At 40.3% G+C, this 23,711-nt stretch overlaps 3 protein-coding genes across 5 annotated transcripts in view; all 3 read left to right on the top strand.

Annotated features, from left to right (window-relative positions):
* Positions 1 to 11,023, top strand: part of LOC125892323 (calcium-responsive transactivator-like) — an 11,833-nt gene extending 810 nt beyond the window's left edge. The window contains exons 2-11 of one of the 3 annotated variants that reach the window (XM_049582271.1): positions 167 to 243; positions 344 to 428; positions 1,249 to 1,381; positions 1,810 to 2,064; positions 3,330 to 3,494; positions 5,486 to 5,587; positions 6,117 to 6,209; positions 6,338 to 6,457; positions 6,548 to 6,675; positions 8,970 to 11,023. In XM_049582271.1, the coding sequence (XP_049438228.1) occupies positions 167 to 243; positions 344 to 428; positions 1,249 to 1,381; positions 1,810 to 2,064; positions 3,330 to 3,494; positions 5,486 to 5,587; positions 6,117 to 6,209; positions 6,338 to 6,457; positions 6,548 to 6,675; positions 8,970 to 8,996 (1,185 nt within the window). In that variant the 3' untranslated portion in view covers positions 8,997 to 11,023. The remainder of the gene's footprint in view (positions 1 to 166; positions 244 to 343; positions 429 to 1,248; positions 1,382 to 1,809; positions 2,065 to 3,329; positions 3,495 to 5,485; positions 5,588 to 6,116; positions 6,210 to 6,337; positions 6,458 to 6,547; positions 6,676 to 8,969) is intronic. The other 2 variants (XM_049582273.1, XM_049582272.1) reach the window with 2 other exon arrangements.
* A 952-nt stretch (positions 11,024 to 11,975) lies between these two features.
* mtg2 (mitochondrial ribosome-associated GTPase 2) lies at positions 11,976 to 17,099 on the top strand. Its single transcript, XM_049580810.1, has 6 exons — positions 11,976 to 12,481; positions 14,194 to 14,341; positions 14,504 to 14,619; positions 14,736 to 14,954; positions 15,045 to 15,183; positions 15,310 to 17,099. Exons 1-6 carry the CDS (start codon positions 12,239 to 12,241, stop codon positions 15,702 to 15,704), a joined length of 1,260 nt encoding a protein of 419 aa, XP_049436767.1. The 5' UTR covers positions 11,976 to 12,238; the 3' UTR covers positions 15,705 to 17,099.
* A 3,760-nt stretch (positions 17,100 to 20,859) lies between these two features.
* Positions 20,860 to 23,711, top strand: part of zmp:0000000926 (ataxin-1-like) — a 134,470-nt gene continuing 131,618 nt past the window's right edge. The window contains exon 1 of the mRNA XM_049580394.1: positions 20,860 to 20,970. The gene's annotated coding sequence lies outside the window, so the exon portion shown is untranslated. The remainder of the gene's footprint in view (positions 20,971 to 23,711) is intronic.

Below are 23,711 nucleotides of genomic sequence, written 5' to 3'. Positions count from 1 at the left end.
CCTTTGGCTCCATTAGTGAAAAAAAGCTGACCCAGAAATAATGTTCATAGGCTGGTTGAAGTTCTGAGAATCCAGGACATCTCTGCAATGTCTTAATAGGGCATTTTTTTAGTGTATAATGTTCCATGCACTGTGACTGATGAACTGATGTTGTTGTCTCCCAAAGATGCTGGATGAAAATCATCACTTAATACAGTGTATAATGGATTACCAAAGCAAAGGCAAGACAGCTGAATGCACACAGTGAGTTGTTTTTTATTTATTCCCAATAAATTCCTGGTGCCATGTCATATTCAGGTAAACATGAGTTCATAAAGCTGTTTTTCATTTCTCTTTCTGACAGGTATCAGCAGATCCTGCACAGAAATCTTGTTTACTTGGCCACGATAGCTGATTCGAATCAGAACATGCAGTCGCTACTACCTGCTGTGAGTCCCTCATGAGGTTCCAGGAACAAGTAACATCGTTTTCATTATGATCCTGTCATCCCTCATCTTCTTTTCATTTTGACAACATAGTATTTCGGTAGACTAAACATCCACTTGTCATGTCTATTGATGAATCTAGAGAACATACAAAAAACATTGCCATTTAGGAGATGGTATAAAATAGATGAGGCGGCAAAGGGGCTCAAGTATCTCAGGGTCTTGTTCACGAGTCAGGGTAGAGTGGAGCATGAGATGGATCGGCGGACCATCGTGGTGAATAGGGAGCTGAGCCAGAAGGCGAAGCTTTCGATTTACTGATCCATCTACATCCCAACCCTCACCTATGGTCATGAGCTCTGGGTAGTGATCGAAAGAATGAGATTGCGGATACAAGCAGCCGAAATGTGTTTCCTCAGAAGGGTGGCTGGGCTCAGCCTTAGAGATAGGGTGAGGAGCTTGGGCATCCGGAGGAGTAGAGCTGCTGTTCCTTTGCGTCAAAAGTGGTCAGTTGGTTTGGGCATCTGATCGGGATGCCTCCTGGGCGCCTTCCGCTAGAGGTGTTCCAATCACGTCCCACTGGTAGGAGGCCCTGGGCAGACCCAGAACATGCTGGAGGGATTACATATCTCATCTGGCGTGGGAACACCTTGGGGTTGGGGAGAGGGTACTTTGCTTGGCCTGCTGCCCCCGCGACCCAGCCCCGGATAAGTGGATGAAAATGGATGGATAAAATAGATGAATGAGGACATAACAAATGGCAATTAGGACACAAAGTCTTTAAATAACTGTTTTAATTGATCAACTGTTTTTTCTTTCCTAGCCCCCCACTCCCAACATGTCCATGGGTCCTGCAGGGATGGGCCAGAGTGGGGGACATGCTCCAAGCAACCTCAATGACAACATGGCACCAGGACTGCCCCCGACATCAATGATGCAGAGCCAAATGAGCAATGGTGAGATTTTACATATTCCCTTACCCTCCATGATCATCATTTTCCACACAAACCCAGACTTGGTGTGCACACATACAGCTCCATCTTGTTGTCCGTCCCCTGTCTTGTGTGCTCGTCTGATCCCGAATTTGCTGCATGTTTGTCTGCAGAGACAATACCACTTCCTGTCTGTCACAGTGTCTCTTGTCTTTATTTCCTGCAAGTATCTGATGATGTTATGCTCAGCTGATGGTCTGATAGTCAGATTTGATTGCAGATATTTTTCCTTCTTTCTGTTTCACACACATCACTAACACTCATCACTAAATCCTTGTACAACCACGCAAGCTTCCTGTAAAGATGAACTGAATGTGGGCCCATGTTTAACATGATATGGCACCACATGCGAACGTGTGCTGGCTGCTCTGACTGTGCGTGTGTGTCGTCAGGCCCCAGCCATGCCCCCATGCAGCAGCAGTCTGGTCAGGTGCAGTCGGCTATTCCCTCCGCATCCCTCAGCCTGCCAGCCAGCAGCTACGGTAGCTCAGCCTCCGGCTACAGCCACGCTGCGCCCTCCTCCCAGGGCAGCATGATCCAGGGCCCTGGGCCTGGCTATGGCTCCTCTTCCTCTTCTTCCTCCACATCCTCATCCTCCTCTTCCTCCTCCTCCTCCCGCAGCAACCTCAACATGCAGTCCAACCAAGGTGAGCCAGGTATAGAGTAGCCTATTCATCAGGACTTTTGGTCTTTTTTTGTGGGAAGGAACACCTTCAGGCTTGTGATCTGGACACGACAAAACACTTAAGGCTTCATTATCATAACCCTTTAAGGTGCAAGATTTATTTTTATTTTGTGATTTAGGAATGATGCAAAATTTGGCACTTAACCCTTTGAAACCTGAGCAAATTGGCTTGGTTTCTGTCAAAAACATTAGAAGAAGGCAATAAGCAACAAAAGAAATGAGCCATAAAATTTGCAAGAAATTAGTAAAAAGAGAAAATTAAAATCAAGAAAACTAGTTTAAAAAAAGGATAAAAGAAAAGAAAGTTAAAAACAAACAAACTATCAAGAAAATGACCTGGAAAATATGCTTAAAAATTATAATAATTCTGTAACTTAATTTTAAATAACAATAATAATAATAACCAATAATATTGGTTTTCCCAAGCTTTTTTCTTTTTTTCCCTAGCTCTCTTAAAATATTTTTTTAATCTATTAATTTTTCGTAATTTGTGGAACATTCCTTACCACATTGCTCATTGCCTTTTTTCCCTGTTTTTTTATTTTTTATTTTATAAAGAAATTGCACAAATTTGCTCAGGGTTCAAAGGTTTAAATATTTTTTTTTTTCCAAAGGCGTCTAAGAGCAGCACAAGAGAAGGAATGTTGCTTCAGGTTTCAAACTGTTAAGGAAGGGAATGATGAAAATAATGCAGCAATCATATGATAAAACTGCTGGGTGATTTCTGAAATACCTCTGAATGTATTAATGACTAACGGCCCCTTGATCGTGCTAAAGGCATTTGCTTATGTGCATATCTGCAGTGTAACCATCAAAATAACCAAACACATTCAGTTCATCAAAGAGGTTTCCTGCCTCCTCCCTTCTTCCTCCTGCTCCAAGCTTTACCTCTCCTAATCTCTGACTCCTGACCCTGAGATGCAGCCCTCCTCTCCCTTGATGTCTGTGTGGATATCTCTGTTTATGCACTGACTTCACTGACTTGCACTTATACTTGAAAGCACCTCTTTAAAGAGTTTTTCTTTAAGAGACCCCCTGACTGCTATGGACCCCCTTTTGGCTTGCAATGAACCTCCTTCTATATTTGTCAGTTTAATTATGCACATTCCTGCCAGTCTCAGCTCTGAGAATGCTGTGTATGCTGTTGATTGCTCATTCTGGTATGAGTGTGCCTGTGTATATTAATGTATGAGATTTCTCGCCCCCATAATCACACCTCCCTCCCAGTCTCCATGATGCATCAGCAGTCTGCCACTCCACACTACTCCTCAGCCCAGGCTGGGGGCCAACACTATCAGGGACAGCAGGCCATGGGCATGATGGGTCAGGGCAGTCAAGGAAACAATATGATGTCTCAGAGACCTATGGGATCCTACCGCTCCACACAGCAAGGTAGGTGGCAAAGACTATTTGTCTTCATGCTCAGCCCAATCGCCAGAGGAAAATGTTGACATTGTACATCCGCAAACCAAGGATGCATTACCCTTGTATGTTACATACTTATCATATCAGTGTCTCTGAAGAGATGTAGTTTTGATTACATGTACATGAGCTAACCTTGTCATCCAGAGATGGAAGGGCAGGCGGGGATGGTGGGGAGTGGATGGGGGATAATGGATGGCGTGACATTTAGGCCAGAAGGCTGCCAGGCTGCGGACCACTGCAGACCACCACACACACAAAGGTTGTTAATTAGTGAGACATTGCAATGTTTCCAGCAGTGTTTTTAGTGATACATCATCAAATATGAGCCTAAACTGGGTATCTTTTGGCAGCACATCATGGCATTAAACCTTGGTGTTTTTAAGTGATGCAATGCAGCCTTTCCAGCCTCAGTTTTGTGGGTATTTTAAGCCAGAACATGATCTTTTCCTAACCATAACCATGTGATTTTTGTGCTTAAAAATAACCACGTTAACCACAGTGTTGTAGAATGTTAAGTTTCACGTTTAACAAAACATTGCATATCTATTGTTTGCAGAAACATACAATGCCAGCATTTACTCTGCTGATTGGGTTGCATGCTAATGTGGTCTGGCAGTGGGTTCAAAGGATTTGCTTGTGTTTGTCTGTGTGCTATAGTACAAAGATTGATGTGTGACTACAGTTTGGAACCGTCTGGACTGCACTGGTCAACCGGTTTCCATTACATGTGGCAGTGGATGCCAGTCTCACAGCTACCAGATTGATAGAAATGCTAATGTATTAATACGTGCATGGTATTAGTTTTTGCCTTCAAAGATGTGATATTGAAGGTCTGCAAATGAGTCTATCTCAGTTTCCTTCCTGCAACTTTAAGGAGCAGACTGGAGATGTATCACTCTTGTCACATTAGGTTCCTGTCTCTGTAAATCACTTAACTTGTGCTGTGTCAGCATGTGCCTAATAATAGCTCCACCCTGTCCTGTTATGCCTTTTGAAGGTTGTAGACTAGACACGTAGTAACTCAGATATATAAAAAGGACGGGATACTGTTTCCAGGGCAACAGGCCATGGTTGTATGTCCTCATTCACCCTGGTGGACTATTATCCTTGCATGACTGGGTGAAGTATTTCTAGATATAACTGTGTTATGGAATTGTCGTGTCCATAGTTAAGCTGCTCGCTCACCAGCCACTCTGTGATTGGTCGTGGGGGCTGTTGCTAAGGCTCTTCTATCAACTGTGGCTCCTTGGTCATTTTGGATTATCAGATATGTTACTGTGAAATTGTTTTGCTATAGTTGCAGAAGTTAAGATGACATTTTTCATGCTACAGCTCGTCTCTTTTGGAAACTTTTGGGCCAGTTGTGGTGTGTAAAGGAGATTAGACTGTGCACGGCTCTTCGATGCATCTTCCGGGGGGGGGGTTTGTTCTGTTGGTTTTTCTGAGTTTGCGAGATAAAATTGAAAGGGAAAGGGAAGGAGTGGAATCTGGAGTTTCTGCACACCACCGCCAAGCAGAGATCAGATTCTCCCTGATAACTGGCTTTCTGTAATCCTCATTTTCTCCTCTAAAATTACATCTCATGCAATTTGTCATAGAACTATTCATTGTAATCGCTCCACTTTAATTAGTGTTTCCAAAATTTGGGTTGGGCCCGGAATAGCTCCCTTCACATTATTATTTCAACCAACAGAGAATCATCACCAGTGAAATTCTACAGTAAGTTATAAAGAAAATTCTAATTTAATTCACTTTATTCATAATAACAAAACAAAAAGTTGCCCAAAATGTCTGTTATAATCTTTTATTTTTGTCTTAATATACAACTATGCACACACACATACTCTTAGGCTGCTTAAATTGCCCAAGTGTCCTGGCACAGCCCCTTTAGTCTCCAACTCAGCGGCCAATTGGTCCATCCAACTGTTTAACACATCGTGGTGTCGCCTGTCTTGCAGGATCTGCACAGCAGTACATGGGACAAGACGAGTTCTACGGAGAGCAGTATGGACACACTCAGAGCTCCAGCGAGCCCATAAACCGGCAATATTACCCTGATGGTAATCGTGCACATCCATAAACTTCATACACACAGCTCTCAGACACACAAAGCCACTTTATAGGTCATGCCATTTCCTTTTAGCACTACCCCACAGGCCTGAGCCAGATTTACTACAGTGCTTCAGCTCGTCCTCCCAGTCATCGTCTCTTTCCCTTACTGTGGGAGATGAAAAGTATTGAAAGAGAAATGCAAAAGGCTGACATTGGTCTCAATTCTGTTTCCTCCCAGTGTGTCTGTGTCCATACTGTCCCCTTTGGTGTGCCGAAATTTCAGATTTCAGAGAGTGCCATAGTGTGTGTTGAGAGGAGAGAGCGCAAACTTCCTCCAGGGCGTTTCTTTGCGCTTTGTGCATAATAATAAAGCGAGAAGCCTTGGAAATGTTGTCTGTGCTTGTAATTTTGTCATTGCACATGTATTATAAATGCTTTGGCTTCAGACTGAATGAGTAATAATTCATCTTTTGTATCTAAGTGGGATTTTGCCTTTGCAGAGGAGTGTTTGCATGTGTTGAAACGTGTTCTCTTCAGGTCATGGGGAGTACTCATATCAGCAGTCTTCATATGGTGAGCAAGGCTACGACAGGTCCTTCGATGAATCCTCACAGCATTACTATGAAGGAGGTAACAGTTTATCATTCTGTGATGTAAAACCATATATCTTCCTCTACCTTCACAACCTCAGTTTGTCTGAATGTGTCCAACCAAAAGTACAACACAATAATAACTGACATGTGTACCTGTACCTCCAGGTAACTCCCAGTACAGTCAGCAGCAGGCCCAGTATCAGCAGGGCTCGGGCCAGCAGCAGCCCTTCAGCCAGCAGCAGTACTCCTCTCAGCAAGGCTACAGCGCACAGCCACAGGGATATGGTTAGAACAACACATACAACCTATTAAGTGGATCCACACAAGCATAAACATAAATCAACACATTAATTGAATGCAACCTCTCTGCTGCAGGTCCTGGCCAGGGTGGATCCTCCCAGTATTCTCAGTATCAGCAGGGTCAAAGCCAACAGTACGGCTCCTACCGCTCCTCTCAAGGTGGTCCTGGAGCGCAGACGCAGAGGCCCTATGCATATGAACAGGTACATCAAATTAGATCACAATTCTCAGATTTCTTGGAGTCTTTGAAACTGCCTTCGCAAAACTGTCTAATACCCATTTAACATGGGAAATATGTATATCCTCCTGAGACCTGAACTTTTGTTTGGAATGCATTTTTAATTTCTCCTAGCTATTTGGGATCAGTAGGACCTGATAAGTATAAAAACTAAACCTTGTCAACGATAAGAAAGTCCTGACATCCACAAATGAGACGATAATAAAGTCCCATTGTTCTCAAATGAGACGATAGTTAAGTCCCAGTGTTCTCAAACGAGAGGTTAATAAAGTCCAAAGTCCTAAAACAAGACGATAATAAAGTCCCATTATCATCAAATGAGACGATGGTTAAGTCTCAATGTTCTCAAACGAGAGGATAATAAAGTCCAAAGTCCTCAAGCAAGACGATAATAAATTCCCAATGTTCTTAAACGAGATGATAATAACGTGCCAATGCCCTCAAACGAGATGATAATAAATTTCCAGTGTCCACAAACGAGGCGATAATTAAGTCCCAATGTCGTCAAACGAGACGATAATAAAGTCCTAATGGCTTCAAACCAGTACTTCCTAATTAACAGTGTCTTAGCTTGTTACTGTTGCTTAAATTGGTCAAAGTTGTTGCCATATCAAACTACAAACATTATTAATCTTAAATAAACAAGACTCAACCATAATATGTGATCAGGTTTTTGACCTTGTCAACTTTTGTGTCAGGATCGGCTGCAGACTGACTCAGCAGAGATGGCTGCCATCTTGTTTTCATATAGATTAGTGTATTGTCCTAATACTACCACTAGATGGCACAAAGAAGTGTCCATGAGCGAGGACAACAGGTCTACAGGAGCCAAATATGTTATTGGGAGGTTTGCTTCTAACTGTGTAATTCACTGTGTGGGCATTGGAGGGCGCTGTACTGTCACCTGGTGAGTTCAGGTATTTTAGGATGTGACCTCACTATGGTCATCAGGTGTTTGACCCGGAAGGGCAAAAGGTTTTTGACCGCTGTGACGCTAACTACTGGCGTTTTCTTTGTTTGATCATTTGTCAATAAATCAGAATGTTCGTTATACTGCATCGGAAGACCAGAAAATAATGGCTGACATCATTTGCTTGCCACAACAGGAGCCTCATACTGTACCAGACTTATTTTTTGTCTGATGCTACTAACCTGTGATTTACCCAATTCAAATGTATGCTGACATAGTGCAGTGTGCACTGGAGTACACATACATGCACACATGCACTAAAACAACATTGACACTAACATGTTTTCATTTTAAAGGTCCAGTGTGTAGGATTTAGGGGGATATATTGACAGAAATTGAATATAAATATGTTTTCTTCAGTGTATAATCACCTGAAAATAACAATTGTTATGTGTTTTCATTACCTTAGAATGAGCCGTTTATTAATACATGAATCTACCATGTTGCACCAGCATGTTTCTACAGTAGCCCAGAACAGACAAATCAAACACTGGCTCTACATATGCGTTTTCGACTTGGCTACTGTAGTTATCAGCCCTTCCAAGAAGAGCCGAACAGTGTTGGATAAACACTGATTTTTAAATTAAAACTGCTTTATTTAGGGTTTTTACTGATTTAAATCACTGGGTATGTTTGATTTAGAGGGAAAGAGACCTCTGTGGATAATTCAGCTCCTGGTAAAAACCATCTTAACATCTGGATCTTAAGTTAGCAAAGAAGAACGATGGGTACACGGTAGCAGGTGCTGGGCTAGTAGCCTGTCTGTGACAAGCTGAACAGCATCAGAGCAACACTGACGTTTTTTTTTTTATGATAAACTACTTTATTAGGTGTTTTTTTTCTGGTTTTAATCACCCGGTCCATTTGTTTTGGAGAGAAAGAGACCTTGGCAGGTAATTTAGCTCCCGTTGAAAACCTCCTGAACAATGAACACTGAAGGAATCCTGACTGGGCGCTCTCAGGTTGTTGCAATGTGCAGTCCTCACTGCTAGATGGCACTAAATCCTACACTCTGCTCTTTTAAAACACAGCTAGCCCCCAAACTATTCAATTGTGATAAATAATAATCGTAAACATCGATTCTTGGCTCTGCTTTTTCAAACCCGACTCTTACAGGATTAAGTGTAACACATCAGGAAGGTGGATGCAGGCAGGAATAATAGGGTAACTTTAAAAAGATATTGTAGTGCTGTGCGTTTGTCTTGGTGGTAAAAGAGAGGAAAGAGAAAGTAAACAACACACTGTGTGAAATACAATCTAATCTCTGTGTAAATCCCATTACATTACAGGGTCAGTATGGAAATTATCAGCAATAAGATACCACATTGTTTTCCTGCTGGAAGAAAATGAGAAAGGAACGGTTCGACAGCGACGCGCCAGCTCAGCTGTGGATTAGAAGATGTGGCTGCATCAGATTTATTATCCTCTCATTAATCATCATTCTAGCTAAGAATACATAATATAGTCCAGCGTGATGCTTCCCTCATCTGTTTTGCTCACTACAGGGTTGTAGCTGGTAGCTGAAGGTGTGACGTGCTATGGGCCACCCTGTGAAAAGTAAGTCAGGGTGCTTGTAGAGTCAAGGCAGTTAATATAAACCTTCCATATGGATTAAATAGGGTGCTTAAAAGGAGTCATTAAATGAGCCTCAGCAAATTGCCTGTATCCCTCACTTTCTTTTCCGTCTTTGCCTTTCACTTGTCTTTATCCCATCCTTGCCTTTAATGTTTATTTTATTTTACAAGCCTCTTTTTTATTTCTTTTCTTTTTGGTGCGCAGAGTTGGGCAGTGGTTTGTGAGACGGAGGCTATAAAAAGCAAATTAGCCTTGAAGGAAATGTTCCTTGATATTTATCTAATAGACTAGGTCCAGCTCTTGCTTTGATTCCTAGTTGAGGCGCTGTTATATCTCACGATAAGGGGAGTTAAGTTTTATGAAAGCATTGGTCCTTAAACCTGACTCGATCGGGGGGTTTTGTCTGTGTTAGTCGAACTGTGATGTGTTGCTGTGTGGTCTGTGTTTTCACTCTCTGCATACTGTATGTCTTACTGAGGTAGTAGACACAATAGGTAGGTGACTGATCCAGATTTTAAAGTGTGTGTCATTGTCCATGATAATCATACATCGTGGTAGTATTTCTAACACTTTATTTTAAGTGGCATTGCTCTGCATGGGTGTTTTGTTACTGTGCAGAGTTAAGAGGAGCCATACGACTCTGATGCCAACCATTATTTGATTTTAAATAAAACATTGCCACTTTTTCTGCACTTTATTTTCAGTGACAGTGTTTGTATTGTCTGATATTTTGTATTGTAGTGCAATTCAGGCTGTTTTTAAACGAAAGATCCTCAAAAAGCCAAAGTAACACAGGAACAGAAGGATAACTTGTCCTGCACCTCCACTTCAATAAGTGCAATACACTCCGTCAGTCGTGTCGAGGTTGGATCTCACGGTGAGCTCACACTGTATATCATTATTTGTAGTTTGTTGCGGCGATGATGGCAAAGACGAGGGCTGGTTTGTCTTATGTTGCTAAATGTTATGTTGCAGGTTTCAACTGACATGTCATGTTTAAGAAATGTATTTTCTGTATGGTCAAATTTTGTGAGGTCTTTTCATCACAAACGTAAAGCTCAGTATTCTTTTTCCAGTGAAAACTTTTATCATCATCTTTTGTATTAGATGAAGAAGATAACGTATCTATCTGTGTGTGTGTGTGTGTGTGTGTGTGTGTGTGTGTATGTGATTACAAAATGGACATATATTATGTTGTTTATTTACTCACCGATTTATTTAAAATAAGTCAGACAACACCTCTGGTCGTTTCATTAGTCGCTGTTTCTCACAGTTTAAGCAGTAATAAGGATTAGTAGTGTGGCTGTCGGGGTCCAGCTTTGCAGTATGTACTATAATAACTTATCTCAGAGGGGTAAAATAACACAACAGTTGCAGGGTTAATCAAGAATGGGAGATACCTGGCTGTCAAACAGCTAAATAACTGTATACCACTCAACAGTGACAATCACACACTTTACTCTACGTTGAATTTGTATCAGTGTTTCATTTTACTGTGAACTGAACCTGGATGGCCAGTTTTCTAGCTCTATATGTAGTGTGTCATCACTGATATAGGTGGTGCGCCGTGTGTGTGTGTGCGTGTGTGTTTGCATGGAGGCCCATGTATAAGGAAGAAAGGGAGAGAGTGACAGCGAGCGTGAGAGCGAGTGAAGTTTGCTGTGCATAATCCAAATATGAATGTCATCTACTTATCTATTGTAAGACTGCATTGCCTGATCTTTTCTGCTGTCTTTTGTTACTGTTTGTTATATAAAAATAAACTGATACTGACCTCTTATATGTCTGCGTTTTGTGGATTTATTAAGGGCATGTCAGAAGTCAGTGGTCAATGTGCAGACTGGTTTTAGATGGGTTGTAGCCTAGCTGATGTGATGCTCAGCAAAATATGACACAAAGCAAAATTCTTTACTTTTTAATGATTTTTTTCTCTGCTCCTGAGAATTATTCAGGCTAAACGCATTACAGACATGATTAAATGAACTAAAATGTTTATTGAGACTGCATTTAAAAGGATTTACTGATGGCTTTTTTAGATTATGGAGACCATTTATTGAGACCAATAACCTGTCAACCATCTCTCCAGATTAAAAATCAAATCTCTGTCCTGTGCAACAGATGTAGGCTAAAACCTGCCCCCCTAATTTGATCTGTATGTGTGCTGGTGCCTCTGTAACCAGTTGTCAGTTTATCCCATTTACAACATTAATGTGCCTACCTGCCCTGCTTTAATACGAAATCTTGTATATCGATATAAGTGTTGGCTCTCTGTCTCAGAAAATGGTATCATCCAGGCCTTGGCTAAACCTGAACAAAGGTCAGTCAGTCAGGTTTTCATCGAGACTGTGGGGCCACTGGCTCTCCAGCTTGTGGGTGCAGTTTATTGAATTTTGTCTTTTTTATATGTATTCCACGTCTTTTATATGTATATAGTATTTATTATATCATATTTTGGTATTATTTTTATGTGGCTTTTCTCCCCTTGTGACTTTTTTTTCTCATTTTCTTGTATTTTCATATTAGTTACAGCAAAAGGAAAAAATAGTGTACATGTAAACATATCTAATTGTACTTGTCTTGTATTCACAAATATAAGATAGTAAAAAAAAAGACAGCAATTATGCGTTTCTTTTTCCTCTCCTCTCCTCTCCATATAATACACACTCCAGTACAGTAGGGGGCGATAGAGGGCAACTTTTTGTCCTTTCACGTATGCCGTAGTTGTCAGAGTACTTGCACACTGACAGCATGTTGTTGGTAGTTAATGTGTTATTAGGCATTATTATACAAGTATGCAACAATGGATGTCTGTCGTGAATTAAAGTAATAACTTTGTCAGTTATCTTCCCGGAAGTATCGCTCTCTGCTCGCTGTCACTGATGTGTTCGGAGGCAAGCGGTCGAGGTGACTTTGTGAAACCGTCGTTAGCTACTTAACTTCAGTCACAGCTAACGTAAATACCGTCTGTACGTTGAATGTCACAATGTTGGCGACGTTGTCCAGAGTCAAAAGCCCTCGGTGGCTTTCTCCGGACATACTCTTAGGATACATGTTAGGACAGGAGGTCAGAAGAAACGAGCTGCGCTTGTTCAGTCACAGGTGTTCTCCGGTATCACCAGCGTGGAGACAGAAAGTCACCGGTGGTGTCAGAGATGTCAGCACCTCCTGTTCTCTGTGCGCTAAGGTCCGAGGAGGAAAGAAGAGAGAGATGTCTGAGAAGAAGCTGGTATGTGTCACAGCTACATTTAGGCTATCAACTCTCCCAACGTAGGGTTTGTAAGTGATAGATAGAGCAATGGATATAAACAGAGACAATTAAAAAGCACACAAAGAGGTCCAAGTGTAGAAAGGTGTCAGTCCACTACTTTATATGTGTATGCAGGTTTCTCCAATTGTACACACACTTGTCAAAAGAAGATACAATTACAGTACTCTACTTTTACTTTGTTACTTGCTTTCAGAACAAAGAAAAATGAATACTCTAAGAATGGAAGAAAAAGTGGAAAATATAGTTTCTGTTTTTAAATCCACAATAACCACATCATAGCAATATATATATAAAAACACACATTATCCAATGCCTCAATTCAATTTAATAAGCTTTATTGGGATGACATTTCTTATGTGTTGCCAAAGCACAATTATAATTTAAGACAGTGAAAATTCAAAAACAATTAGCAACAGTGTAGTATTACAGATGCATAGACATACATTTTATAAATTACACAAATCACAATTTGCCTCAGAGGGCATTAAGACATCCCTCTGTCCTTTGCCCCCTCACAGCGGATATGGAAAAACTCCCCCCCAAAAACCTCTTTAACAGGAAAAAAATGGTAGGAACCTCACAAAGAGCAACTGAGGAGGGATCCCTCTTCCAGAATGGACAGATGTGCAATAGATGTCGTACAGAGCAGATCAACATAATATATTTACGACGAAATGAGACATATATCCTGTAGATCAGTGGTCCCCTAACGTTTTTCCAAAAGAGACCCCTTTTCTCATTGAAAAAACTGATGACCCCTAAATAAGTGACATACTTCTGATTTTTTTAAATATTATTTTCAATGCATCACAGTAACAGTACAGTACAACTGATGAACTGCACAATTAACTTTAATAGTGAATGCAACAGTCAATTTGGATTAATATTGAGCAGAGTATTTTCTGTGAATATTGCATCAGAGATAAGTTTTTCTAATATTTCAGTAAGTTTTAATTTGGTTCTCTGTATCATAGTATTTTTATTTTCATTTTTTTTTATAATTAAGCTTCTTTTTTGACAAATAAGGTTGTTTTTTTTGTATCTGATGCTTGGCCATTGTTCTGTCAGCTCTTTGGTTGTTATAACCACATACTTTCTAATGCAGGACAGGGCTGTTTAACAGAGAGTGAAGGGCCTGTGAATATAACTTGTGTTCAGGTCTTCACAGTGCCCTTTTTTCTGTGATTTTTTTAAATAATATTATATCTTTAAAAATAACCCAAACTTTAAAAATAACAATTTCATTTAGCTTTCGTAACAGAAATGAATGAATTGTTGAGATGTAGGCGTACTGTGTGTTTTTATAAAGAGTTTTCTTACACCCCTTATAATCAAGAAGGCTTTCAACCCCCTGTGAAGCTTTGGTGCTCCCGTACTGGGGGTCAGGACCTAGTGCTGGAGATAATTATTACTGACATATTTATCACCAGCTGATTTTATCTAAAGTTAGGACAGTTCTCCATCGGGAGGTCTGTAAATATATCCCTGGGTTATGATATTTCTGACATTATATTGTTATATTATTGTGAGAAAATGTTACTGTCAAATTAATCTACTACTGATCTTCCAACTGTAGAATTCTTGTCGTACATGCCTTGTTAAATCATTAAAAATGGTAATCCATCCTAGTGTTGTGCTGTTGATGACTTGCTGTGTGGTTTGGCCCATAGACCCGTCACTTTGTAGACCATCGCCGTGTGAAGCTGACGGCCGGATCAGGCGGCAGAGGGGCCTGCAGCTTTCACAGTGAGCCGCGAAAAGAGTGGGGTGGACCAGATGGAGGGAATGGAGGTGATGGAGGAAGCATCATTATCAAGGGTAAGTAGGGTGTCCAGCTGGTTCAAGGCATGTGTGCTGCTGTCACTAGTTTGTGTGCCATGTCTATTTCCCCATCCTGTCTTGAGACATCATGTTTTGTTTGTCAGAATTCAGGACTGCAGAGCATGCTTCGATCATTAATCCTTATTTACGTGGTTTCAGCTGACAAGTTTGTTAAATCATTGGCACAAGTACTTCCTGTTTACAAGGGAGAGGATGGACAGTCAGGGAGCAACAAGAACTGTTACGGCAGGAATGGCAGCCCTTCATACATTACTGTGAGTCCATGTATTGGATCATAAAGGGTTATATGGAATCTATAAACACCTTTTCCACATTTTTAATCTTAAACCTCCTGCCTAACTTTGCCTTTGATGTTTCTCTATTTCTGAAGGTACCATTAGGCACCGTGGTGAAGGAACAAGGAAAGACAGTAGTGGACCTCTCTGAGCATGGCCAGGAGTATCTGGCTGTGTTTGGAGGGGCTGGTGGGAAGGGGAATCGATTCTTTCTGTCCAATGAGAACCGTGCCCCAACGACAGCAACCCCGGGGATGGCGGGCCAGGAGAGGGTCCTTCACCTAGAGCTCCGCACCATGGCCCACGCTGGACTGGTGAGACGAAACTGCCTGTGTTTGAAAACAACATTGACATTTGCTTTTCAGTACCACAACTGTAATGATCTAACTTTTTTATCCTGTCAGGTGGGGTTTCCTAATGCTGGGAAATCATCACTGCTGAGAGCCATCTCCAATGCCCGGCCTGCTGTGGCTGCCTATCCTTTTACAACACTCAACCCACATGTAGGAATTGTCAGTTACAGGGACCATGAGCAAGTTGCAGGTAAATGACTTATTATCATTCTTTATTTTACTACATCATAAAGTTTAATGAGATCTTTCTCTGTATAATTTGCAGGTTTTTTTTATGATAACATATGTGTTGGACTTTTACCATTGCTCTGTGTAGTTGCTGACATCCCAGGCATCATTCGAGGAGCCCATCTCAACCGGGGCCTTGGCATCTCTTTTTTGCGTCACATAGAGCGCTGTCGTTTCCTCCTCTATGTCCTGGACCTGTCGGCTGCGGAGCCCTGGACCCAGCTCCAGCACTTGCGTTATGAACTGGACCAGTATGAACCCGGTCTGTCTGAGCGGCCTCGGGCCATCATAGCCAACAAGATGGATCTACCCGAGGCCCGGGAGAAGCTAGAGACTCTAAAAAGCCATGTCACTGAGCGGGTCATCCCTGTGTCGGCTCTCACGGGACAGAACACAGAGGAGCTCATCCTCCACCTTAGAGAACTGTATGATGGCTACCTGCAAGGAGGAGGGAGCGGGGAGAGCAAACCAACAAGGTGGTAGTAAAAACTGTTTCCTCCTGCTCTACTGATATGACATAAATTTATACCGGTAGAAAAAGAGTGTATTTAGATTGTTTAATAAATATAAAATGAATCAAAATTATGTGTGTGTATTTATAACTTGCAGCATATTGCTCCATACACTGAAATATTTTTGGGATATCTTTAAAACATTGAATAAAGACTCTAACAGCTTTATTCTCTGTTTTAATGTGTTTTGATTCGTGTGGTTTTGTGTTGAAACCACAGCTGCTGCTGCTTGGTAATAAGAGTAAACATAGTCCCCAAATGAACCAGCAGAGGGCATGTGTCTCATCATTTTGAATAATTTACATTTCTGATTTGGTCTCTCTGTGAATAAAGCTTGATAGAGTCAAGACAATGACTTTGGTGGGCAGCTGCTGCCGCTCTTAACTTGATTTCCAGCCTACACAAGCACAATGACACAGATGTGTATTTGATTTGCCAGCAGCCCTTAACTGATGTATGTTGAACAGTGATGATGCTACTGGTGTATTGTATCTGAGCAGGTCTAATTTGTTATAAAAAGAACCACATAGGGCATTGATACTTTTGTATTTTGATGCTGTACTCTGCAGTAATCCTGCACTCAGATAAATGGCAGATTAAAAGAGAGGAGTAAGAGCCATTCTGAGTGTAAACCATATAAAGGAAGTGCTCACCCTTTAAACAATTGTTAAGGAAGGTAAATGAATAGAGACACTGGAGAATAAATGGCCTGAACTCTGGTACAGTTATTTTTGAGACGTAAAAACACGTGGTGTCTTGCTCTTTTTAACGATGGCCTATAGTTTGTCAGCCTCCTCCTCTGGGGCTGATGTTCTGGAGTCTGCAGTGTCACATATCCTCTGTTCGTGGACCTTACATGACTGCTTTCTTTACGCCTATAACTTGCAGGGGCAGCCAACAGGATGCCATCACTACTTCAGAGAGTTTCTCTGGCATCATGTGTATAATTTTGTTGAGCTTGTCTTTGGTGGTGTGGCTCTCTCCCTCTCTCCACAGCCCAGCATGTGAGAGAAATGGTGAGGAAAGTGTGAAATGGGCCAGAATCCTGTGCGACTATTTTCAAAAGTGTGCACTGTCATATGGAAGAGATATTTGTGTACTAATTTGTAAAATGCATAAAAGAAAGTTATCACCTCTATTATTAATTTCAGTTGTCAGATTGTGCATCATGTAGAAAAAGCAGTTTTTTTTAAGAATAATTTACAAAACAACAATCAATTCTTACTCCAGAATTTTTCAGCTGAAAACTTTCTATAAAGTTATTGCTACTAGAAAACAACTTCATATGTTTAATATTGAAAAATCATCACTATGTAGATTCTGCAGTGAGGAAGAGGAAAACCCGCTGCATTTGTTTTTCTACTGCCCTTATGTTTCAGGTGTCTAGACAGATATCCAAGCTGGGCTGGGGCCTCTCAATATTTCCTTTAGATATTTTATTAAATATGAATATTTATTAAATATTCTACTGGGAGTCCTGGATGAAAACTGTCTGTAGATAATAAATACAGTTATTCTGTTGGGTAAAATATTTTTTATTTAAAGCTCAAATATGACAAAATTTTATTTTAAGTTTCCTGAAAAATACTGTGCAATGTCAATATTTTATAGAAAAATATTATTGCTACAAACCCTTGTAAAGTAGCACATTACATAAAATTTGCTCTAGTGATATGAACTGTCATATAAACTTTATTTATTTATTTATTTATTTATTACTAGCACCATTGACTTAATCATTTGAATTACTAATTTGATCCTACTAACTTTTGTTTGTCTTTTCTTTATCCACTTAGGTCTATGTAAGTCTAAGTCTTGTTTTATACACTAGTATTTGAGCACCATTTTGTGGAAAATAAATCATGTTAAAAAATGCCATTATAGTATTTATAGCTTCATGACCAAGAGGAAGGCAGTTGAACTCCACAACTGTCACATCTCTGACATATTGTGGCCACATTAAACGACCATACTGAAGCGGATATATGTTTCTGGTAAATATATTAATGTAAGTAACGTGTCTGAATGTAAGTAATTATCCTTTTAGTCCAGGTTTAGAAACTCCTGATAAAAAACTAGATGTTTTGTTTGCTAGCAAGTCAACTTTTCTCACCAGCTGGCTAACGTTAGCTAGCTAGCATACGTTAACGCTACGAACGTTAGCCTACGTTAACGTCAGCTGCGAGCTAGCTTACTGTTGCCTGTCAGCCGTTGAGTGCTATAACATAAACGTTAGTTTATTGTACGGTTGGGTTAATTGAGCTTTCATTTTCTTGAAAAAATTCGCTCCTGTTGAAAATTGAAACTTAACCACACAGTAAATTTATCAGCTATGAAACAATACGAAGAGAGGCTAAAGGCGTTGTAAATTGCAAACTTAGCTAACGGCTAACTGCTAGCTAAAATGCTAATGTTAATTCTCCTGACAGTGAGCTGAGTTAACGTTACTGCAATGGAAGGCTTTCACATGCTTCATTTTGTTATATGTTAATGTAGAATTTTCGTCAGTGCACATTTAATTGCCTCCTTATGTGATAACAATATTCAAGCTGAGATTTGCTGTTGATAGTAGAATGCTTTTATGTCCTCAGAGTGAGGTGATAATTGGCCTGCGATGTCATGACCTGCAGGTTGCTGAGAGGTCAGCTGCTGGGCTCCCTGGCTGCTCTGCACTGGCGACCTGGGCAAACAGCCTTCAGGTCAGTGTGAACATACACATTTCTGTTTTGGTTGTTAGTTACTTCTTTCTTTCTGTCTTTCTTTCCTTCCTTTGATAGCATATATCCATGACATACACCACATCATTTATAATCGAAGCTATATTGCAACAGCTGTATAAATACACACAACTCAACAGGAGAGCACATAAAAACAGCATGGAGCTCAAACATCAATACAGAGAAAAGTCATGACAAACACCTGATCGTGACTACGTGCCTGATTTCTTTTTAAACTGTTTCAACTTGAGTTGAGCTTTGCAGGTAAGGAGTTAAACATATCTGTCCCCAGAATAGAGATATGTTATTTTTTCTTTCTTTTATCACACACACAAACACTCATATCTTTCTGTAAGTGATGAGCGGTGCATATTTCACATAGGTGTGTGTGGACCAGATCAGAGGCTGATGTTTTTCTGGATGTGCCTCTGCGGATGGGGGTTCCCAGGAGGAACATCTTGCTGGAGACTGATGCTACAAGCGCTGGAGAGTCCCTAAGGAGAGGAATATTCCAGGTGGGAGACCTCTAGCTGTGCCTGTAAATGAGTGTGGCAGAACAAAGGAAGCAGCAGAATATGATGGTTATAATAATTTTCTCAACTTAAGACATAGATGCTTTCTCACTTTAGTCTGTTTCATATTTGTTGGTTTTCCCACCTCCACTGCAGCCTCCAGGGTAGTGTTGTTTTTGGTGGCCTGTTTTAATTTTAGTTTTAGTCTAGGCTTTGTATCAAACTGTCATTTTAGTTTTTATTCGTTTTAGTCACGTTCATACTCTTTTTTGTCTAGTCAAGTTTCAGTCAACTAAAAGTCTGAGCATTTTAGTCTTATTTTAGTCAGAATAATCCATGACTATTTTTGTCTCGTTTTAGTCAATGAAAACTGATGACATTTCAGTCTAGTTTTAGTCAATGAAAATTGTATTTTAGTCTCTTTTTAGTAATGCAATTCTGTTATACCCAGTCAATATAGTATACGTACCTAGTATAGTGTAACCAAACCAACATTTTCTTTTCTAAATTAGCTCCCAGTTAGAGCAAATATATATTTATTTATGCAACAGTTAGTTCCGACCGAGTAATTTGATTGGACGAGAGGCATTCCGTGAGTGCTGATATAGAGTATAACATCACTGGGACATGTAACAGTAAAATCACTCTGCTCACAGGTGTTATAAATATAAATACAACTGTTAATTAACCAACTGTCACACTCGCTACATTGACACAAACTGACACTAACGTTAAACCAAGAAGATAGATATTTTCCCCAAAATTACATTTGAATTAAATTGAGTGGTCGTCAGGAGAGGACGAGGAAAAGGAAAGCCAGGACTCTTCTGTGCAGACCTCCAGGTGTGTTTGTGTAACATCAGCCGACCTCGACAAACTGGAGAGGAGCAAAAAGCGATAACGGTCAGGAATTATCAATGATCATCTGATGAGGTACTGATGAGGATGAGGGAGAGTGGAAGCTGCATCTGCCCATGCCAACATCCAGGTTTGCCAACGTTTCATCAGCCGAACTGGACAAAGTTACACAGTTGCAGATCAATGTAAATACAAAGTAGCTTGTGAGTTCCTGGTGTGTGTGCCGCGTTGCCTGGCAACAGACTGGGGGAACTTTTTTTTTTTCGCAGAGCTACATAATATACTTAAATAATTTATTTCATCACCTTTTGTTAACATTTCCTTACTCAGCATTGCTGTTTAAGCTGTTGTTGAACTGTTGTATAAAAGCAATATCACATGAGAGCGAGTGATGTTGTACTGTATATCGTCACGGCTGTAATCCGTCTGCGCAGTGCGACGCACAGCCTAGGAATCAGAAATACTGCAAAATAATAATAACGCGACTAAACATTATAACGTTATTTCGTCTTGTCTCGTTTTGGTCAACGAAAATGAAGAGACATTTTAGCAGAGGTTTTATTTTGTAAAACACACTTAGTCTCGTTTTTATTCATCAACAATATTGCATTATATATTTAATTATAGTTATCGTCACATGACCACCATTTACATTGTGTCTCGTCTCGTTTTTGTCACGTGATAAAGGTTCGTTGACGACGATATTTAGTCATACTTTTCGTTGACGAAAGCAACACTACTCCAAGGTGATCGTGGTGCAGCAGCCCTTCATGGAGCGAGGGCTTTAAGCCACCTTTGTGTGTCAGTGGCCCAGCTAACAAGGTGGAGTTTGGACTTGCTATTATGACTTCACCCCAGTCAGGAATCTGCGAATACCCTCACCCCACTGTTAGCACAGCCTCTGATCTCATCCGTCATATGCATGGTACTGATAGTATCACTGTGTGTGATAAAAATGGACTGGTGTCTGCTTTTATATGCAATTTAATTCATGAATTCTTGTTATTTTGTTTTTTTTTTTATGGCCATTTTGTGACAGCGTGGTGGAGAGAAGTCAGGACTATGCTCCCAAAGGCCTCCAGGTGGAACAGCAGCTCCCACAGTGTCCTGTCTGCACACCACTGGTTCCTCCTGCCTGCCACAGCAACAAGTAAACAATACACACTGTATTAAGTGGTGCAGATAGTGCAGTTAGTTGTTAAGCAGGTGTGATTTTCCAGTCCATTCCAAGTGACATAGAAATACTGTGGGTGAGCAAAGTGAACGTGTTCACTGTCCATACTGCAGTTCCAGATTTGTGAATTCATAAGGTAAATGTCACTCCTATTTAGATAAACTTAAATATATCTTTATTAACCATATTAAAACTACAATACTTGGTTAATTGGTGCATGGATCATGGGTACAGCTTGTGTCATTGTCATTGTAACACCACAAGGAGTCAGTATTTGACAGGAAAAAGATTGCTATAGTAGATAGCTATTTTCAGTTTTATTCTGAGGAAGTTAGTCCTAATTTTGGTTTCATTTACGGCATCAGACATAAAGGTAGACATGTGTTTGTGGGAATGCATATCTTGGCATGTGCATAGTACATGGTTGAGGGTATATGCATTGCCAAAAAAAGCAAAAGGTTGTTTTAAGTATCTCAAAATAAATAAGGTTGGTTTACACAGCCTTTTAATAATATAGAACAGGCCTGTTCAATCAACAGCCTGTGGGCCACATCTGGCCTAGATGCAACCTTCAAGTGGCCCAGGTGGGGATGAGTACCTAAACCGGGTACTAAATGGCCCCGGGGCAAAATGATTAAAAATGATTAAAGACTGTAGTATTGATAAGCTCTGATGTTATTAGTTCTTTTCAAAGTTTTGATTTCATTTATTATCATGGCCTCTCTTCTGCTGTCTGTATGTCTGTGCAGACTTCCTACACACACAGTCACACACACTCACACACACACAGAAACACACACGTCAAAGAGCGAAGTCAGTGAACAACAGAGCAGAGACCGTAGTGTTCACACAAGCCCAGTGCGTAGTTTGGCTATAGTGCATTTTTAAAAACAAGCTGAAACAAAAGCTGTCTGTATGTAGTCTAGCTGTTGAGCTTAGTTTGCCGGTGGATTCCCACAGCAGCAGAGGACAAGAGCACAGAGAGCAGGATGACTGACTGATACTGACTGATGTGTGTATTCATCCTTTATATTTACTTCACTCAGTATAATATGCCAGGAATATTATTTTGCTGTCATTTTAGACTCATTTCAAGTGAGATATTGAGTTTACATAATGACTTGCTGTTGTAAACATTACTGTTGCTGCCACAGACTGTATAAAAATACCATGTATTTTCCTGAACAATTTACCTCAAAGTAAAACATCATGAGGTGAGGTGTGTGCATGTGTGTGTTGAAGAGGGTGGGATACACTGGTAGAGAGAAATAGAGTGTGTTATTACTGATAGCTCTTTTTTATCCTATTCTGTATCTGTATGTGCCTGGGGTCAGACATGTGAGTAAAAAATTATAACATTTTTATTTCAAATGTGAAATAATAAAAATTGCTATTTTTTACTATATTGATTTGCATTTGTTTAAAATTTGTCATTGCCAAAAGCTAAAAAAAGGTTATGAATAGGCTGTTTGCTGCAAAAAATGTCTGGCCCACTGACATCTCCTGGTTGTAAAATTGGCCTAATTGAATTCTAAATGAATAGTGCTGATATAGAATAATTATATGATGGTTTTTTTATTCAGATAGATAGATAGATATGTAAAAATGAGGCTCATACATGTTCACACTGACCTCCCACAGGACACACAAACACACACAATCACGCCCACAGTCCACAAACTGAAACCGGTGTGACAAGTTGGCAATGATTGACTGAATTTATATTTAAGTTATGGCGAGACAGATGGCGTCAGTACTTATCAGGCTTCCTTGGAAGTGCTTTATTGACACACCTGCATATTTTTGACATTGAATCAGAAGATGTGGTTTGGATTATCCCCTCTAAAAAACAGTTTTAACAAGTCTGACTAAATGACAGTGGATCTGTGACAAGCTCGTTCTGTACTATGTATCTATCAGCAAAGGCTAAAACAGCGCATGACAAAACCTATCCTAAAATAACCCCTAAGATATCACCATGAAAAGATGAACACCTATTTCTCTGACATTACTGTAGAGTTTCAGTTTCTTTTCAAGTTTTGACTTGACTGACTGCACATCACCTGCAGATGCTGTGTCATGAGATCCTATCTCCACATACCCTGCCCCTGCCCCCACACACCCAGCTTCACAACCATGCTCTGCAGTTTTTTTTCTTCATTGTGCTTATGTTTATGCTTATGTTAAGGTCTGATGTTGTGTCTTTTGTGTGACTTTAAAGCAGTAAAATCCATTCTCCATGTCACATTTGGCATCTCTTGTTCCAAGGAAGGCAGCATTACGTAACACACGAAAGTGTTGCCCTAAATTCAAATGACTTTCCGTAGAAATGGCACTGTGCATAAAAACAGGTTTAGTAACATTTGTAGATAGAAGGTCACGCAAGGTGAAACAAAGGTCTCTATAGCAGTCTGACTGAACTCTGCTTGCCTTGTCCTGTTTCCAGCGTATGTTTGTTTTTGAAGTCATGCAATACAGTTTCAACACAGCGATCACATGAATCATCCCACCAGCAAAATATTAACAAAGAATTGATGGATTGCATTAAAGACTGGCATGAATTCAAAGGCTAAACAAGCAAAATTCATGTGAAGATATATTTGATCAGCAGCCATTTTCCCCATAGCAATATGAGACATGTTGCACTTTCTCTTACTCTGTGTGCTTGTTGTTTTTCATCACAGTTAAAATCAGTGTAGTTTGGATCAACATTCTTT

The sequence above is a fragment of the Epinephelus fuscoguttatus genome, linkage group LG7, assembly GCF_011397635.1.
Source record: "Epinephelus fuscoguttatus linkage group LG7, E.fuscoguttatus.final_Chr_v1".
NCBI lineage: Eukaryota > Metazoa > Chordata > Actinopteri > Perciformes > Serranidae > Epinephelus > Epinephelus fuscoguttatus.
This window is presented reverse-complemented; position numbering and strand designations above follow the sequence as displayed.

Bases quoted from the DNA above. Each gene is read 5' to 3' on its own strand.
- mtg2 (XM_049580810.1), top strand. From the start codon at position 12,239: ATGTTGGCGACGTTGTCCAGAGTCAAAAGCCCTCGGTGGCTTTCTCCG. The intron at 14,342-14,503 runs GTAAGTAGGGTG...ACGTGGTTTCAG, and splicing joins AGGAAGCATCATTATCAAGG to CTGACAAGTTTGTTAAATCA. The intron at 14,955-15,044 runs GTGAGACGAAAC...TTATCCTGTCAG, and splicing joins CCATGGCCCACGCTGGACTG to GTGGGGTTTCCTAATGCTGG.